Here is a 15,301-nt window from a genome sequence, read left to right on the forward strand (position 1 = left end):
CCCAGACCATTTTATGAGGAACTGTCCACACAAAAACAACCAAAGAGCTAGAGGGAATTTCCAGGGCAACCAAAGACAAAATACCTCTTTTAATCACAACCAGGGAAACGACAGAACGCTGGCTCAATAGGTCGTGAGCTAGTGACAGAAGATAAAAGGCCTGATATGAAGGGAGAAAAACATGTCCGGACAGGACATATAGGGGAAACAGATGATAATTGGGATAACGGGTTTTATACAAATGGATTAATTTTTGGGTTTCCTGTCAACTTTTTAATTGACAGTGGCTCAACAGCGTCAATATTATCTATTGATGTTTACGAAAAATTGCCTTCAAATGTTTGGTGTTCTTTAGTACCAAACAAGTCCGAAATATTTGACGTTAATGGCAATAAGGTTTTTGCCATTGGATCGATCATTTTAGAACTAATGCTTGGTCAAGAAATTTTCAGTCAAAATTTTATGATATGCAATATCAATCAGGATGGAATACTTGGACAGGATTTCTTACTAAAGGAAGTTAGTAAAGTAAATTATCAGCGCATGGTCTTGCACACGATCCACAACCAGGAAATACAATGTTGGATTGGAGGGAAGGCAAATATGATTTGCAGAGTAGAAATTAAGGACAACATGACAATTCCTCCAATGACGAGTACTATGATGCCTGTAGAAATACCGGGAGTCAATCATTTAACAGAATACGGATTAATAGAGGGCACGACAGGAACAGCCAAGTCTACATTAACCATACCTGGGATTATAAATACACAAGACCAAGTACACTTTGTTAATGTTGTCAACTATGGTGACGACGAAGTTAAACTGTATAAAAAGGAAACAATAGGAACATGTGAATCATATACTGAGCATGATTTGAAACCAGAGCAGATTAGAACACTACAGAAAGATTGCTTTACAGCTAGTGAAGAAATACCAGAACATCTTACTGACTTATTAAAAAGGAGTTCAACTTATATAAATGAGGACCAAAGACAACAACTCTCCAGACTCCTTTCACAGTACCAAAATGTATTTTCAAGGACAGATGATGACATAGGGAGGACAGACCTTGTAACACATAGAATAAATACAGGAAATGCAGTACCCTTTAGGCAGAGATCTAGACGTATGCCACTTGGAAAGCAAGAGATGGAAAAATCAGAAGTCAATCGGATGTTGGACAAAGGAATCATCGAACCATCTTCTAGTCCTTGGGCATCAAATATAGTCCTTGTAATGAAGAAAAATGGCAGCCCTAGGTGCTGTGTTGATTACAGAATTTTGAATGACGTCACGAAAAAAGATTCCTACCCGATTCCGAGAGTAGACGAGTGCCTCGACTCGCTCGCTGGAGGAAAATTCTTCGGATCAATGGACTTAAATTCAGGATTTTGGCAAATCGGCATGGCTCCTGAAGACAAGGAAAAGACCGCATTTCTGACAAGTTTAGGGTTATACCAGTTCACTGTCATGCCCTTTGGACTTGCAAATTCACCATCTACTTTTGAGCGTCTGATGGAAAATGTTCTCAGAGGGCTACAGTGGAAAGAACTATTACTCTACATGGACGACATCATATCAATAAGTTCTACATTTGAAGAGGGTCTTGGGAGGCTAGAAAGAATCTTTATACGTCTACAAAATGCACATCTTAAATTGAAACCTGCCAAATGCATTTTCTTTCAAAAACAAGTTAGGTTCCTTGGGCATATCGTGTCCGAGGAGGGAATTTCCACTGATCTAGAGAAAACAAAAGCAATAGATGACTGGCCTGTCCCTAAATCTGCAAAACAGGTGCGCAGCTTTTTAGGACTTTGCTCTTACTATAGGCGATTTGTTAAGGGATTTGCAGCAATTGCAAGACCAATGCACAAAATTTGTGAAAAGAATAGCCGTTTTGCTTGGAATGATGAGTGTCAAAAGGCATTTCAACAGTTGAAAAGCGCTTTAACAAGTACACCTGTACTTGCCTACCCACTGCCAAATTTGCCATTCATACTTGACACAGATGCAAGTGATAAGGCTGTCGGAGCAGTGTTGTCACAAATTCAAGATGGTCTTGAACGAGTTATAGCATACATGAGCAAATCTATGAACATACATGAACAGGCATACTGTGTAACCCGAAAAGAGCTACTTGCTGTAATTATAGCACTAAAGACATTTCATCATTATCTATATGGTCAGGAAGTTTTGCTGCGCACAGATAACGCAGCTGTATCATGGATGAAAAATCTAAAGAAACCCACTGGTCAAACAGCCAGATGGCTCGAAGAACTGGGAACTTACAATTTGACAGTAACACACAGAGCTGGAAGGAAACACTCAAATGCCGATGCTCTGTCCAGAAGACCTTGTAAATCATGCGAGAGACAAGAATCTGGAAACCACGCAAGCGACGATGAAACAGACGAAATCCAACTTGAAGAAACTGATTTTGTTAACCAGGAGTTACACGAAAATGAAGAACCAACACCAAGAATAGAAATAGTACGAGTATGTACAAGAAGTCAGACAGGAAATCAGTATAGTGCTACACCAAGTGGTTACTGCATTGATGGATGGGACCCAGATAGTATCAGACAATGCCAATTGGAAGACCTAGACATGTCACTCATTGTGACATATCTTCAAGAAAAGAAAAATAAACCTGACTGGGACCAAGTATCAAAAGGAACATCATTCCAGAAGACAATATGGCGACAATGGGATAGGCTAACAATAAACAATGGCATGCTTTATAGAAAATTTTATTGTTCTGATAAAGACGATGTAGACAACTTCAAATTGCAGCTCCTGGTACCAAAATCACACCAAAAGACAGTCTTCAAGTATTTTCATGACGTTCCATCTGCAGGTCATTTAGGACCAGATAAAATGCTAAGTAGGATCCAGCAACTCTTTTACTGGCCAGCTATGAAAAGCTCCATCACAAGGTACTGCAAGGAATGTGACCAGTGTGCTGCTAGGAAATCACTGAAGCGGAACAAGGCTCCATTGGGTCAATACTTGGTTGGCGAGCCTATGGAACGTGTGGCGATTGATATTCTTGGTCCACTTCCGTTAACAAAACGACAAAACCGCTATGTTCTGGTCCTTTGCGACTGCTTTTCTAAATGGACTGAAGCATATGCTATTCCGGACCAGGAATCCCTGACCATTGCCCGTACCATCGTGAATGAATTTATTTGTAGGTTTGGTTCACCATTACAGCTCCACTCTGATCAAGGAAGGTCTTTCGAAGCAAAGCTGTTTCAAGATCTGTGTGATCTACTTAAAATTGACAAAACTAGAAGTACAAGTCAACATCCCCAGTCCAACGGAAGCGTAGAAAGATTTAACAGAACACTCCTAAGCATGCTAACATTTTATTGTCAAAATGATCAGAGAAACTGGGATGAGATTTTGCCACAGGTTATGATGGCATACAGATCATCAGTTCACGCCAGTACAGGACAGACCCCTAACATGATGATGTTTGGCAGAAACATATTTCTTCCTATGGAAGCTGTTATTCCACGTCCTGATGGACCAAACGAATCCACTTCCCCTGAAACAGATAAATATGTAAATGAATTACAGGACGCAATGTCAAAGTCACATGTACTTGCTAGGAAACATCTTAAGCAGAATTCTGAGTATCAAAAACGTCACTATGACTTGAAAGCAGTAAAGCGCGAATTACAAGTAGGTCAAGCTGTATGGCTTTATGATGCATCGAAGAAAAAGGGAATTTGTCATAAGTTGACATCAAAATGGAAAGGACCATATGTTGTTACAAGGAAAATTGACGACATCACTTACCTTGTGAGAAGGTCAAAGAAACAGCCAGGGAAGGTCTACCACATTGATAGACTACTGCCCTATCAAGGACGGAATCCGCCCACTTGGTTCTCCAGTAGGAAGGTTTGAGATGCCTTTCAACGTTGTTTGAATAGCCGAAATTAGTTGTACAAGTTGTTACGTTTTTAATTGTTTTGATGAGTTACTATGTTTAAGAGTAACTGTTTGACTTTTCTCAGACTGGAGAAAGTCATGATGGAATTCCTAGAGTTGGATCCACTCTGGAAGAATATGTAAGGGAGACAAATGGCCATTGTTTCTCAGGACATATTATTGGCTGTAAGGGAAGGATGAATCTTCCTGCCAGGGGAATGGCAGATTAAACTACTGCCAAGCGTTTTTTTTGTATGCGCAAGCTGCGCGGCGGAAAGCAATTAACGACAACTTACTGTCTTGAGGAGGCTTGAGATTTTTGAAATAGGGAGACCAAGGGGGTGGATATCATATTTTTAGACTGAAACTTAGCTTGATCCATTTACTACCAGCATATGCCATATGGGGGGAGGATTTTAAACACACAAACAAATATAGTCACACTACAGGACACTACATGATATTATGTATTGTATTAATATATGTTGTATGGTGGAGGGATTTATAATTGATGATTCAATTTCAGAATGAGACCATCATCCCAAATTGAGGCAAAGTGTTGGCTGTGTCCCATGACGTTTAGGACAAGGAGACAACTGAAAAATCATCTGGCAGCTGCCCCACACAAAAGGCTTTCGGTCATTTGTGTTTGGTGTCCTGAAGAGAAGTCCTACAGGAGGATGGTTGACCTTAAGGAGCATGTCATGGCTCACCACCGCAGTAAAATAGAACTGATGCCTTATAGCTTCCTGAGCGAAAACAATGGGTTTTGGATGGCAAACTACCCAGAGACATATGCTAAGGTAATCCTACCATCAAATGAGAATTCGCAGGAAGCAATGAAAGCCAGGATTGAGGTTCTGGAATTTTTAAACAGGGTGGACAACACCAACAGAAAGAAAGAGGAATGGACTCTAGGGTGGAAGTGTCCGAAGGAGATGGTAAAAGGTACACAAGAAGAAGAGGTTGAGTCGGAGAAACCCAATGGATCTTACTCACCAACACGCCCCACTATTTATGAAGGGCTGGCCCTCCAGCAACTAACTTTGGGACTTGGAGACTCTACAGCCATTTTTAAATTGGACCTTGGAGTTTCTATAAGATTTTATATGATCCATTTGAATGACTCCGTTCTTAGAGACCAAAAAAATGCTTGACGCTCTAATTAGAAGGATGACAGCACTAGTTAACACAAAGTACGCAGGCTCACATACCTTCTCTGTCTCGATAGACGGAAAACTAAAATCTATAGTGGCTCCTGTAGTGGCTAGGAAATTATCCATAAAGGAGGAGTATATAATGGATATAAAAACATCAGGCGAATTATTCCCAGGAAAACAGACAAAAGCCGCCACAAATCAACTATCACCACTGAAAACACCATCAACATCTGACATCATTTTGGAAGACGACAGCGACAATGAAGAACCAGAGATTTTAGAGGAACCAACAAGCCAGAAGAAGGGTAGAAAGACGACCGAGAAAGAAGAAGAGAGATATGTAGAGAAAAGAAAGAAAAAGACTAACCACCAGGAACAGAAGGCAAAGAAAATAAAGAAAGGAAAGGATTACAAGAAACAGGATGAGGAAATGACATTAACAGAGGAAGGACAAAAGAGAACGGAAAAATAGGAACAGGAGGAGATCAAACGGAAAGAGGAAGAACATAAGAAGCGGGAAACACAGAAACAGGAGGAGGAAGTCCGACTAAAGGAAAAACAGGAACAGGAGGAGATCAAACGGAAGGAGGAAGAACATAAGAAGCAGGAAACACGGAAACAGGAGGAGGAAGTCAGATTAAAGGAAGCAGAACAAAAGAGAAAGGAAAAACAGGAACAGGAGGAGATCAAACGGAAGGAGGAAGAACATAAGAAGCAGGAAACACGGAAACAGGAGGAGGAAGTCAGACTAAAGGAAGCAGAACAAAAGAGAAAGGAAAAACAGGAACAGGAGGAGATCAGACAGAAGGAGGAAGAACGTAAGAAGCAGGAAAAACAGAAACAGGAGGAGGAAGTCAGACTAAAGGAGGCAGAACAAAAGAGAAGGGAAAAACACAAACAGGATGAGGAAATTAGAATGAAAGAGGAAGAACTAAGGAAACAGGAGGAGGCAGAAACCAAGAGATTAGCAGAAGAAACCAGGTCAAATGAAGCAGAACTAATGAGACTACAGGAAGGAGAGAACCTGCAAAGTGAACAGTTTTACACTGCCAGTGAAAGAGCAGACAAACTTTTAAGGAGAGGTGGGATGCCACTTTTCCCAGCTGGGAGGAGGGAATGGGAAAAAGAAGAAATCGTAACTTTGATTACCATACCAGCTGAAGTGAAATGGCCCCCGAAGAACTGGAAAAACATGACCCCTGAACAAAGATATTTCAATTGGGAGTATGCTAGCATTGCATTGGAGTTAAACACCGGGAAACAGCTTCAATTTTCAAAGGAGGAGCTTCTATTAAAGTATCACTTTTTGGCACTTCCAGGCACGAAAACCCCACAATCAACAGAGGGCAATACAATGACAGTTAAGTCTAGATACTATCTGTACCAAGCAATTGCCAATATCATTAAGAGTAAAACAGACGATCCCACCACCTTACAATTGCTTGATATGATTGAAGCATCATCATCAAAGAGAGACACATCAACAGACATTATCTTGAACAAAATTGATGCAGTGGGTGTACAACTTAGACTTGGTGAAGACCAATGAAGAGAAAGACAATTTATGAACAATTCTTTTAAATAACATAGTTATACTGGTTTTTTTAATTCAGGAGAATTAATATATATTGAAGTTGGGGGAAGTGTAAGGCATTGGAAGTACTTGTTATGATATTATAAATTCAGAAAAAGGAAATATTATTCTTTTAAACATAACGGTTGTGTTCTTACGCATAGTAACTTGGCTCGCACGAGCAAGTAAAACATTTTTTTTAATCAAAGATATGGCATTAATTTACTATTTTTATGTATGGATTTCACAGGCCAAAGTTTCATTTTGTTGTTTACCAAATATAAAGGGGGGAAGCATTTCATTAGCTAAAACATAGTTTTACAAGTTAGGTGTGTACATATGTTGGTACTAGGGTGATAATTATCAAGTTTATCAAATTTTTAATGTGTAAAACACTGGAAGTGAAATGAATTTTTCATTTGTTTACATTTTTGTTGTACAAGTGTTACGGCAGGGAATGTATGTAATTACTCATGGCTTACCTTCTACATGCTATATATCATGTAATTCCCGTATTAAGGATCATTTCTTGTAACCAAATATTCATATTTAAACGTCTAATATGCCTGATATACATAGGAAAATACTTCAATCGAATTGTTTATTTACGGAGACTTTGTCGTCTGCCATTTTGTGGGGACCGAAACATGTGTTTTGATATCTTTAAATACCAATTCGTCCCCTGGACATTTGATCTAATATTGTATTTTTAATACCACAGATAAGAGTTTTAATAAGTATACCCTGCCGGACACAAATATATTGTAAATATTTAGATGGTTGAAATGAACTATGTTGTATGTTATTTACGTATTATGTAATTACGCAGATCGTCTGCTAAATCAATGCGCGCGCAGTGGTGTCCGATTGTTTATTTCAAGCTTCTTTGTCGATACTTCAGATGCTATAGCTTTGTTTTGATATTTTATGTATAAGGACAATGTTCGGACAACTTAAGATGATATGTATATCATGTTTTTCATTATCTGAAATTTTTATAGTTCCGGCTTCCCGGAAAGGACAAGTTTCCATTGGATTAGTATGTCACGTGACAATTACAATTTAGTATATAAACGCGCGAGCACTCAGCAATGGCAGATAGCCCAAAGTTTTGCTGGCGGCAAGTTCAAACCTTGAAAAACAAATAAAGCAACAATAACCTTTAGGTGAGAATAAGGATAACATAATGAAGTTTAATGATATTTAATTAGCCGTCTTTTGTACAGTAAGCTATCTCCCACCACGTCGGACACCACAAATATGTATTTAAGGATTTATGATTCAGTACACTTGAACGCAACTGTTTATTTATATAGTTTTACGATGTTATAATGTTACATACTTTTAACAGTGAACAAATAAAAACTGTTAACATTGGAAAGATAACTTTATTTTATTGAACTTGGACACATACAAAAAGCACATGAATTTACACTGATGAAAACAATAGATGTTGGAGGACGCTCGTTCAAACATAAAAACTATGGAAAGCCGTTAGGAACAAAATTAGCTCAGTAACACTCGAATACAAGGGATTGCTCAATACATACATATTAAACATTCCGAAGACCATACCTGACAAGTAATTTGGGAAGTTTAATACAAATGTAGAGTAGCTACATGAGTCACACACTGTATTTAAGTGTTATTAAAGTAAACTACCGAGTATAGGACAGGATGCTCTCGGGTGGCTTACAATATTATTGTCATGCATATTTGAAACTTTTTAATAACTGTTGATGTTCGTGACCTTCGTCGCACCCTATCATCAAATTTTATACTATTTTTTTCACGACTTTGAAATTACAAATAATTATGAATAATTAATTCTTATAACTTTCAAAATTTTCATTTTACATATTTGCGGTAAATTCAAATGAGCAATGATTAGATATTAGCGTCTCATCCAGCAGTGGCTGTTTCACAGGGTCAACTCTTTTTCACACTATTTCATTGAAAAGTCGTGTTCATAATTTCAGTTTTATTGCTACAGAACAGTCAATTATTCTGGAAATTGTGGATTGCATTTCATTGCTTTTAGAAGAAGTTGAAACAATAGTTTCGATTAAAATTAACACCAATATATTATTTATTAAAAAAATATGTAATGTTAATTCTTAATTTTTACGTTCAAACTAATTGATGATGTATTTGGCTATTATTTTATGTCCATTTTGGTCTTGAATCCCTTCAGCTGTTTCGGTTCTCATACATTGAGTGTTCCTGGTGTGGGTAAATCCCAAAATGTGCATTGAATGCAGGCAGTTTATTGAGCGGTTTTCATTTATAATATATCTATGATACGTCTAACTCACGATTAGAAATGTGTTTGTTGTCAACCTCCTATTTCTCTTTACTACCTTGCACTCTGTCCTATCTTAGGGTTTTAAATCTCAATTGATACAATGTTTGGACTGAGGAAATATCATCAAATGTAAAGGGAACGAAACCTGAGAAGAGGTTGATATCAAATAAAAATGAATAAAACCTCAATAATTATACATGTAAGACAATACACTCATTTCCAAGATAAGATTCTCCAACAAACATGACGTGTGCAACTTGTGGAACAAAAACTGCTTCAGCACAGAAACACCAATTATGAAGGGTTAAGAAGAAGAAAAACTGAAATCAAAAAAAGTTTTAAAGTTCTAAATCACGTGATTCCTTCATGTTTTTAACTATATTTGTATACTAGTATTCACAATTGGTTTTGAACATCGATAATCTATTGTTGCCTTTTATCTATTCATAGTGTATAGATATTGACACTACAGTAGGTTCGTATTTATTCGTCAATGTTCAGTTGGGTTCTGAAGATTTAAATTGCCTGAGCGAAAAAAAATATATATTCTACTTAATATAATAAAGAACGTACAATGTATATTATACGATGTATCTTCTGAAAAAATAAGAACAATTTTACCTTCATTTCTCATGTACCAATCGTATACACTTCATAAAATTAAAACACCACATAGTTAACAGTCTGGATCATCTTCTATTAATATTTGTAGGCGTTGTTCAGATTAAGCGTAACATTGATTTCATAGTTAATATATTTAATAGTTAGTACATTTAAAAATAAACAGCCTAATCTTTTTATTTACAATGTTTTGTTACATATCAATTGAAAAGTTGATACAAAACATAGAATAGTACGAAATTTTGGATGCTATTAATATTAACATATATTTTTTTCTAAGTATTGACCTGGTCTAATCGACGCTATCGTTTAGAGCCCATCCTGTCGACTCACCCGTGCTCCTTCATGTGACCACCCCAGTTTTTGTTTTAACATTGATGTGTATCGTCTTATTGAACTAATGAGATATGAACATCGGTAAAACACTGTTGTCTCTAATTGATGTAATTCCATAATATGGCTTTCGATTGAGCGCTAGGATCGGTAAAACACTGTTGTCTCTAATTGATGTAATTCCATAATATGGCTTTCCATTGAGCGCTAGGATCGGTAAAACACTCTTGCCTTTAATTGATGTAATACCATAATATGGCTTTTCATTGAGCGCTAGGATCGGTAAAATACTGTTGCCTCTAATTGATGTAATACCATAATATGGCTTTCCATTGAGCGCTAGGATCGGTAAAACACTGTTGCCTTTAATTGATGTAATACCATAATATGGCTTTCCATTGAGCGCTAGGATCGGTAAAATATTGTTGCCTCTAATTGATGTAATACCATAATATAGCTTTCCATTGAGCGCTAGGATCGGTAAAACACTGTTGCCTTTAATTGATGTAATACCATAATATGGCTTTCCATTGAGCGCTAGGATCGGTAAAATATTGTTGCCTCTAATTGATGTCATTCCATAATATGACTTTCAATTGAGCCCTAGGATCAGTAAAACACTGTTGCCTCTAACTGATGTAATTCCATAATATGGCTTTCGATTGAGCGCTAAGATCGGTAAAACACTGTTGCCTCTAATTGATGTAATTCCATAATATGGCTTTCCATTGAGCGCTAGGATCGGTAAAATAGTGTTGCCTCTAATTGATGTCATTCCATAATATGACTTTCCATTGAGCGCTAGGATCGGTAAAACACTGTTGCCTTTAATTGATGTAATACCATAATATGGCTTTCCATTGAGCGCTAGGATCGGTAAAATATTGTTGCCTCTAGTTGATGTAATTCCATAATATGGCTTTCCATTGAGAGCTAGGATCGGTAAAACACTGTTGCCTCTAACTGATGTAATTCCATAATATGGCTTTCGATTGAGCGCTAGGATCGGTAAAACAATGTTGCCTCTAATTGATGTAATTACATAATATGGCTTTCGATTGAGCGCTAGAATCGGTAAAACACTGTTGCCTCTAATTGATGTAATTCCATAATATGACTTTCGATTGAGCGCTAGGATCGGTAAAACACTGTTGCCTCTAATTGATGTAATTCCATAATATGGCTTTCGATTGAGCGCTAGGATCGGTAAAACACTGTTGCCTCTAATTGATGTAATTCCATAATATGACTTTCGATTGAGCGCTAGGATCGGTAAAACACTGTTGCCTCTAATTGATGTAATTCCATAATATGGCTTTCGATTGAGCGCTAGGATCGGTAAAATACTGTTGCCGCTAATTGATGTAATTCCATAATATGGCTTTCGATTGAGCGCTAGGATCGGTAAAATACTGTTGCCTCTAATTGATGTAATTCCATAATATGGCTTTCGATTGAGCGCTAGGACCGGTAAAATACTGTTGCCTCTAATTGATGTAATTCCATAATATGGCTTTCGATTGAGCTAGGGAATTGATCTCCTTAACCTATAATAGTTATCAAAGGTACCAGGATTATAATGTAGTACGTCAGACCCGCGTTTCGTCAACATAAGACTCATCAGTGACGTTCATATCAAAATATTTATAAAGTCAAACAAGTACAAAATTGAAGAGCATTGAGGACCCAAAAATTCCCAAAAGTTGTGCCAAATACGGCTAAGGTTAACTATGCCTGCGATAAGAAAATCCTTAGTTTTTCGAAAAATTCAAAGTTATAACAGATACCGAAAAGGTTATTTTCAGAAATGTTTTGAATAAAACCTCCTGCTGTTGTTATTATATTCATGTTTTTCACTTAGTTGCCAACAGCTATTTTAGTGTTAGATAAACATTCTACTTAGTTCTGATGTCTTTGGTAATGGAGCTATACAAGAATCGTATACTTCTTAATCTGATAAACATATCAATTTCCATGTCTACTGTTAAATTAATGTGAGATGTGATGTTATGTGTGCTTTTATTCATCATTTTTCTTTTTGTTTGCCTGTTGTTGTTTTTTAATCTAGGTCTTATTTATCTTCTTTGTACTTCTTGTAAAAAAAAAGAGTTAGACGATGTCAAGAGAACCTTCATATCTCATGAGCAAAATTATGATTATTGCATAAAACTTCACACACTTGTTAGTTATATTAATTTGATCTAATTTGAAGATCTGTATACTTTTTCGTAATGATTCTTAATTTCCTTTTTGAGTTATTGATTTTTTATTTAAGCTTTTTGTTTAAAAAAACATATAAAACATGTTGTGAACAATTTTTTTTCTGTCTCTTATATAAACTTCCTCTTGAGCAGAAATAAGGAATTAGTCTGGATATACTTAGCATGACTTCCTGTACAACCCCCTTGTTATAAAGCCCCGGTCACAACAGATCGTACGATTTTTTTGTCGTGGAAGATCTATAAAATAGTTGTCGTGGCACCGTCGTGCAAAATGACAAAAAAATATTTCGAGTGGTCACATCAGCAACGACATACCCACGATGGTTCTACGATGAGTACAAGACAGAAAAAAAAAATTGTAATTATACTGGCGTGTGCTTGTCGCAAGTTGGTCGTGCGGCAATCGTGCGACAGTCGTGTGACAGTTGTGCGACAATCGTACGGCAATCGTGAGTTGTTTGGGGCTATTTTTGAGGTTTTCATGTATTGGGATGCGCGTGTGACTGTCGTGCCACTGTCGCACGACTATCGTGTCACTGTGACGTGAAAGGCGACTCTCAGCAAAAGCTCTTAAAACATGTCAGGCTCTATTCGCATTAATCCAACGAAATCACCGGCAGATTCCCGATCCAACTCTAGCATCAGTTACTGTATACTATACTGCCCAAGAACAGGCGGCGTTCGATCCATTGCCTAACTCACCAACGTCGGGCGATCCTATATGATTCAGCAGGCCCAAGCATAATCGTTTTGGTGGAATAGCTAGGACGTTACGCGCGATGTTCGTACATGTAAGCGTAACACAACGTCGCGGATATTTCGTAACGTTCAAACCAAAAATTCGACTAAAACGTTGTTTTTAAGCAAGTGCGACATTCTTGTAAGACTCCGCAAAATCGACGGTGCTTTTTAACTACTTATCGAAAATTTATGTATTTTAGTTTTTTGAAAAATTAAGAAAAATAACATTTAAAAAAATCATAAATTCTAACAGTATAAGAGCAGTGATAAGCAAACAATTGACATAAATTTGAGTTGAGTTAGTTTTTACGTCAAAAATTGGTGATGCGACAACCTTGTAAGCCTGTAAAAAATCGCTCATAAATTATCATATATCTTTTTCAGGATATTTGTCCTTAAATTCATAAAATTAAGTAAATTAACATTGATGTAGTGAATACAAATACTAATCTTTTTTCATTTTAGATAAATGTTTTTTGTTTCTCAAAACTAGAATCCCAATTTTTTTTCCCGTGGGACAGATTTGCCCTTGTAGTATGGAACGAGTTTTTTTCTATGACGTCATCATAACGTCATAAAAATGCATTAAAGACTGAAGGAACTATTCTGTTAAATAATGGAAAAAAACGTTTTTCAAAATATTAGATAGTTTTGACGAAAATCATAGTTTAGTGGTTACAATACTAGTAAATGAAATATGTTACGCGGGACAACCTAAAATTCGCCGTTTTTTTGAAAAAATGAAGCTTGTCACATGCAGCATAAAACATAGTTTCAACAATTATTTTTTTCGTTTTTATTTTAAAAATTGTTATTTTTTAAAATACGTACAATAGCAATGTATATGATATCACAAAATTATATATTTTGGACTTGCATCTTGCCAACTACACCGAATTTTCAATGAGGTACGAACATCGCGCGTAACGTCTATCCTCTTTAAACGGCAGACGGTATTTTTTTCCAAACATTCATTACCGCCGAATTGTAGTCTTCTATTAAGTAAATAACACAAAAATATGGGCACGACGAACGTACAACTGTCGTACGACACACAATCAATGTTGTGCGAGCATCGTACAAAATTTTGTATGCGTGAGACAATCGTGCGACTGTATCACGAGTGTCTTGTGACAGTCCTGAGATTGTCGTACGACAGTCGTGCGACGATTGTATTATTAAAAATTAAATGGTTCATGTTGGTACCCACGACAATGTGTTTATCGCACAACAGTCGCACGACTGTGGTAAGACACTCTCACGATAGCCACAAGACGGTGACACGACAAAAAATCGTAGAGCAAAAAAGGTGATTGTCCAATTTTCGCCCCACGACACACGACAGATCCACGATGCTCAAAATATCGTGCAACTGTCGTGCGATTGCCGTACGACATTCACTGTGACATATGACCCGCGATTTGACAAAATTTCATGTCGTGACGCTGCATAGATGTGTCTTGGGTTCGTTGTGACCAGGGCTTAATTCCAAAAACATTTATTATGGAAAAAAATTCACAAGACGAAGGACGTATCATGCGCTCGTGGCGCAGCTGTTTTTTTGGTTGGGTTAAGCCCTGGTCACAACGAACCCACGACACATCTAAAAAGACGTCGATTTACATTTGTGTTTTAAAATTGATTTTGTTTTTGTGAGTTTGATGTCTGTTTGTAGATCAGGTTTTTTCTCTTTTTTTCTTTTTTTTTTGGGGGGTGGGTGGGGTGGGGGGTGCTTGTATTTGTGTCTAGTACTTCAAATGGTTTTCCAGTGTATTTTATAATTCAATTAAATTTCAACTACTGAAACCAGTTTTTGACATGACTACATTTTGTTATTTTTTACTGTTTAAGGGTCAGAATCAGAAATATTGAACTTTTGTTACATTTAGCCATGTAGCAAATGTATGAAAACACTACATTTATAGATGATTTATTTATGTTTTAATGATAAACAGTATCAATCAAAATTAATTCGGAATTGACTTGTGGTTTTAGTATGTGATGAGTTATAGGGAAATTTGTTTTTAAAAGTCACAGTCTTACTATAATTAAGTTTCCCCCTATAGAAAATAATACAGATTGAATTACCGCTTGTATTACACAAATAAGTTACTTTTAGTTTCCGAAGATCCAATAATATTCATTCATTCAATAAACAAGACCGTTTGTACTGTTCAAAAACTATTGATATTCTGAAATGAACAAAAGGAGATGTAGCTACGTCGAAAAGACAGCAATCCTACTTGCTCTTAACGCGGGGGACACATAACATTTTCATCAAAATAAAATTATAGTAAACTACCTATAAATAAATAAAGCAGAAAGGAAATAAAACATCTGTAACCAGAGAAAAATAATGCGATAATACATTACAAAATTTAGAGGGACAGAGACATATATATACAAT

General features: G+C 36.7%; 2 protein-coding genes across 2 annotated transcripts; both read left to right on the forward strand.

Moving 5' to 3' along the window:
- The first annotated feature begins 5,112 nt into the window (after positions 1–5,112).
- On the forward strand, positions 5,113–5,571 carry LOC139483078 (uncharacterized). The gene has a single exon (XM_071267108.1). The coding sequence runs from the start codon at positions 5,113–5,115 to the stop codon at positions 5,569–5,571; it is 459 nt and encodes a 152-aa protein (XP_071123209.1).
- Positions 5,572–5,710: 139 nt separating this feature from the next.
- Positions 5,711–8,367, forward strand: LOC139481202 (uncharacterized). Its single transcript, XM_071264362.1, has one exon. It carries the CDS (start codon positions 6,016–6,018, stop codon positions 6,646–6,648), a length of 633 nt encoding a protein of 210 aa, XP_071120463.1. The 5' UTR covers positions 5,711–6,015; the 3' UTR covers positions 6,649–8,367.
- The last annotated feature ends 6,934 nt before the right edge of the window (positions 8,368–15,301 follow it).

Source organism: Mytilus edulis, chromosome 7 (assembly GCF_963676685.1).
Source record: "Mytilus edulis chromosome 7, xbMytEdul2.2, whole genome shotgun sequence".
NCBI lineage: Eukaryota > Metazoa > Mollusca > Bivalvia > Mytilida > Mytilidae > Mytilus > Mytilus edulis.